At 36.3% G+C, this 3,550-nt stretch overlaps 1 protein-coding gene across 1 annotated transcript; it reads left to right on the forward strand.

Moving 5' to 3' along the window:
- Nucleotides 1–998: 998 nt before the first annotated feature.
- LOC110109272 (phenolic glucoside malonyltransferase 2-like) lies at nucleotides 999–3,153 on the forward strand. The gene is made up of 2 exons (XM_020840251.2): nucleotides 999–1,476; nucleotides 2,131–3,153. Exons 1-2 carry the CDS (start codon nucleotides 1,039–1,041, stop codon nucleotides 3,037–3,039), a joined length of 1,347 nt encoding a protein of 448 aa, XP_020695910.1. The 5' UTR covers nucleotides 999–1,038; the 3' UTR covers nucleotides 3,040–3,153.
- Nucleotides 3,154–3,550: the final 397 nt, after the last annotated feature.

Consider the following 3,550-nt stretch of genomic DNA (forward strand, 5'->3'; position numbering starts at 1 on the left):
GTTAAAAAAAAAAAAAAAAAAAAAACTGTGAGAAAGAATGATGTGAAGTTAAGAAGTAATAAAAAAGATAGAAAAAAAACAAATGATCATTTCAACTAAGAGTGGAACTTTTGGATTTTCAATCATAAGTTTCTTTATATGCATATTTGAATCTATAGCTTTTAGGGTATGTATCTACGAATTGAAAATTCTCTTCCCTTAACATCCATTTATTTTAAAGAGATGCTTCACTACGATGGATGCGATTTGTTCACACTTTGTATTTATTAGTCGAGCTAATTTATTTTATTTTGAAGTTATGCACAACTTGCTTGATTTAAGAAGTTGTGCATAATCATTGTTACGTGCTAAAAATTTTTTTTTGTACCAAAATTATTATTTCATAAAAAAATTTTGATCTTATAACTTTTTTCTGTATGTGTTGAATCTTTGCGCAACGCTGAAACGTAAAACATATACACTATTGATTAAAATCGTTTCACGTAACAATTATGTATTGTCTCCATATAATTGTGATATAGTAACGTAACTCAGTCAAAAGCAAGAACATAGTTGAATTCTATATTGTAAATTCAAAAGTCGAATGATATAAAGGCGTATATTTTTGGACAAAATGCACTATACTACTCTTTTAAAAGCTAAACTTTTAATGAATATATATAATTTAAATAACAATTTTTATATTTATTTCATCAAAAAATAATTTTAATATTTAATTTATTTAAGCTGGTTGCGAACATACAAGCCGAGTTTAATCAAACTCAAACTCGAGTTCATTCAATATTCAAGCTCGATTTTTAGCTCGAGTATGAATTCATGGATTAATATGCTCTACTTGTGAGTTCATTAGCTAGTAGAGTTCCAACTAGCATGACTCATTCAAACTAACAAAAAGAAGACCGTTAGTTGGTTAAGACCGTTAGTTGGTGAAGACCGTTAGGTTTAGGAACAAATGAAGAGTCCCACTTATACGACGTTATTATATCAGTATTCCTTTTTAATAACAGACCTGTCTTCTGAGCTTTTCGTCGTCCAACAATGGTGGCCTTAAGAGTGCTCGAACAATGCCGGGTTTCTCCGCCACCAACGACCGGACCACGGCCGGCGCTCCCCCTTACCTTTTTCGACATACCCTGGCTCGATCTCAATCCCGTCGACCGCCTCTTCTTCTACCGTTTTCCTTATTCAACCGCCGTCTTCCTCGACTCTCACCTTCCCAATCTCAAATCATCTCTCGCCCTTACATTGAACAACTTTTACCCTCTCGCCGGAACTATTCGCCGATCCTCCGCTTATGACGATCGTTTTGAAATCTGTAACTCCGACGGTGACTCTGTTTCTCTCACTGTCGGGGAGTTTGAAAATATGGATTTCAATGATATCTCCGGCTATCACCGGCGGCCGTTTGGGAAGCTTCTCTTGTTGGTTCCTTCGCTGCCTAAGTCTGCTGATGCACAACCGTTGTTGGCAATACAGGTAAAAAAGTTATGCGTATTATTTCATTTAAATGAATAAAAATATTGTTAAAATATTATTATCCAGTTTATAAGAAGATTTAATATTTAAAATTATATGACATTCAAATTTAGAAGATATTTAGAGGTGGATTGAGATCAATTTATTTTCTTATTTATTTTTATTTTAATTTAAAATAAAATACATTTGACTTCTGAAAAATATTTTCTTTTGTTTAGTAAATATTGAATAAAATAATTTTGGTGATGGCGATCACAAAAGGGTTGACTTGAATCCATTTTTTTTTGAGTCAAGTTTCAGGTCATGTCAACTTTTGACATCCTTAGTAAGGATTATGAATTTAATGTTATGTTTCTAAATTACCCTCAAATTTTTGTAAATATAAAATTATCTCTGATAATATTTTTCATATTATTTTAAAGTCTAATTAAGAAAATTTTCTCATAATTTTATTTTCTTACATAACAACCACATTGTAATTTCATTATAATTTTTTTTTTACTTTTAAAAATTTTTGTGCTTAAAAAACTTTGATTGAATATTTGCCTTCAAATTCTGAAATTTTTTTTCTTATCAATGTAATATAAATTACACCTAGAATTTTCTTATTTTAAATTAAAAAATATTTATTAAAAAAGGATTATTCTTATGCAGATTACTGTATTTCCCAACCAAGGCCTCTGCCTAGCCCTCAAAGTGCACCACGCCGCCTGCGACGGCTTCAGCTCCATCCATTTCCTCAAATCCTGGGCCGCCGCTGCCACTCGCGCCGCCGCTCCCCCTTCTCCTCCTTCCCTGGACCGCTCCTCCATCTCCGATCCCCATTCCCTCTCTTCGAAACTCGCAAAAACTGTCCTTCTCCAAAGATCCCTTCCTCACCACCACAAACCCTCCCCTCCTTCCCCAACCTTAGCCGCTGCCACCTTCACTCTCCCCTCTCATCAAATTCAAACCTTGAAACAGAAACTCCAATCAAAAGACTCCTCCTTCCACATCTCCACCTTCGTGATTTCCTCTGCCTGTTCATGGATCTGCCTCCTCAAAACCAAGGTAAACGACGACGATGACGAGGATCTCCATCTCCGCCGCATGGCTCATCTTTTCTTTTCAGTCGACTGGAGAAACAGGATGCGGCCGCCGCCTCCGGCGAACTACTTCGGGAACTGCTTGGGATGCCCTTGCTTTGTGAAAGCTAGTGTTGGGGACATTGTTGACGAAAAAGATGGGTTTTTTACGGCTTGTAAGGTTATAGGAAAAGCGATTGAGGGGATTGGAGATGATGTGTATGAGGAAATGGATGGTGTGATTCAGAAGGTAATAAAGGTTCTGCCGCATAAGCCTTTGTCGATTGCAGGGTCCCCGAAGCTGCGGGTTTATGACTGTGATTTTGGATGGGGGAAGCCGGAGAAGGTGGAGGTGACTTCGATTGGGGGTTCGGGAGCTTTTTCCATGGCGGAGAGTAGGGATGATAAGGTAGGAGTGGAGATTGGTGTGGTTCTGCCGGAGGATGAGATTATTGAATTTGGGAAGCAGTTTGACAAGTTTCTAGGGAAGTGTGATTGATTTGTTGCTTATTAGTTGTTGCTAATATGATTATGGATGTTTGAATTGTTTGTTTGTTGGACTTTTAACGTTTTAATGTTATTTTCTAATAATAAATTATGTGAGGTTTATTCTTGTTTCGGGCTAAAATATATGTGGCGATAGAGATAGAATTTTTTGTTTACGCGTTGTACGAATATTCAGCACACAAAACATAAAAGAAATAAAACACCAAGATTTTTACGTGGAAAATCCTGTAAAGGAAAATACCATGGGACCATGCCCAGTTGAAAGAATTTCACTAGTGTTTGATTGAGTTATAAGAGGCTGACTCATCCTTAAAATTTAGAATGAGCATATTACAATAATCAACTCCTGGACGGTTGAAATTCAGTTGCACATGAATATCAGAATGCTGGTATCAGAAAATTGGTGTCCATTGTTTGTCGGAGAGAGTTTTTATGTTACTTGGAGGTCGGATAGAACTCCGATGTTACTTGAAAGTCGGACAAAACTCTGGCATCACTTAAAA

This window comes from Dendrobium catenatum, unplaced genomic scaffold, assembly GCF_001605985.2.
Source record: "Dendrobium catenatum unplaced genomic scaffold, ASM160598v2 fragScaff_scaffold_621, whole genome shotgun sequence".
NCBI lineage: Eukaryota > Viridiplantae > Streptophyta > Magnoliopsida > Asparagales > Orchidaceae > Dendrobium > Dendrobium catenatum.